This window comes from Sphaeroforma arctica (genome assembly GCF_001186125.1).
Source record: "Sphaeroforma arctica JP610 unplaced genomic scaffold supercont1.2773, whole genome shotgun sequence".
Taxonomy (NCBI): Eukaryota; class Ichthyosporea; order Ichthyophonida; genus Sphaeroforma; species Sphaeroforma arctica.
Genome location: NW_014037785.1, coordinates 3,705 through 4,965, shown reverse-complemented (window position 1 = coordinate 4,965; position 1,261 = coordinate 3,705). Strand labels below are relative to the sequence as shown.

The 1,261-nt window shown below is 35.8% G+C and overlaps 1 protein-coding gene across 1 annotated transcript; it reads right to left on the bottom strand.

Annotated features, from left to right (window-relative positions):
- Positions 1 to 881: 881 nt before the first annotated feature.
- Positions 882 to 1,118, bottom strand: SARC_12974 (hypothetical protein; the record flags this gene model as incomplete). The annotated part of the gene is made up of 1 exon (XM_014292908.1): positions 882 to 1,118. A coding segment is annotated over one exon (237 nt), but the record flags the coding sequence as incomplete, so codon positions are not given.
- Between the last annotated feature and the right edge of the window lie 143 nt (positions 1,119 to 1,261).

The following is a 1,261-nucleotide window of genomic DNA, read 5'->3' as shown; positions in this document are numbered from 1 at the left end:
GACGCGGACACAAACACAGACACAAACACGGACAAGGACACAGACACGACACGTATACGGACACAGACACTTACACAAACACAGACGCAGACAGAGAAATGTATATATACATATATACATATATATATACATACAAACATACATGCATACAAACATACAAACATACATACATACATACATACATAGGTACATACATACATACATACATACATACATACATACATACATACATACACACACACACACACACACATATATATATATATATATGCACACACACACACACACACACACACACACATATATATATATACATACATATATATACATGTGCAAGTATATCGTTCCAATCTGACCAGATCCTTGGAGGTAAAATAAAAATCGAATACGCACACAAGAGACACAGACACAGACATAAGCACACCTCTTCTTCCAATTCTTCCATCGGCGGAACCCACCATGACCCGTCTTTGTACATCCTAAACCGCGACTTAGACCAATCATTAGGCGATTCCCCTTGTAGGATGGTAAACATCTTCCACCGGTAATAAATATGCTGTGTGCATATGGCGTGAAGCGTGCATTGTTGATTAGGCTATGTATTGATTGCTAAAGTACAAATTTTCTACTTGCACGGTGATCATCTTTCACTGGCGATATATGCCCTGTATGTGGATGATATAGAGCGTACTTGATAATCCTATATATATATATATATATACATATACATATACATATAGATATAGATATATAGATATAGATATAGATATATACATATACATACATACACACACACACACACACACACACATATATATATATATATATATATGTGTGTGTATGCACACATACATATATATCAATATCATGAAATCGCATACCTCCTTGCTGTTGTACTCGTACAAGAACTCGAAATCGGGATTTTGGAATTCGCGCTGCATAATCAGCGCCTCGAAATCATTCCCATATATAGCCACGTATTGTACCATACGATGGATACGCCTCCTCAGGGTTATGTCTTCGGGTATAATGATCATGACTTCGGCATCCTTCAGACTGTCGCCGGTTGTACTCAGGCCTTCTTTCTCCTTACCACTGCTTTGACGTTCTCGTTGCATACTGTATATGAGTGAGAAGAAACGAGATGTGCAGTCATGATATATGTTAGATTCATATCCACTAGATTAGAACAATATACATATACATATATATATATATACAATATACATATACTTATACATATACATATACATATATATAT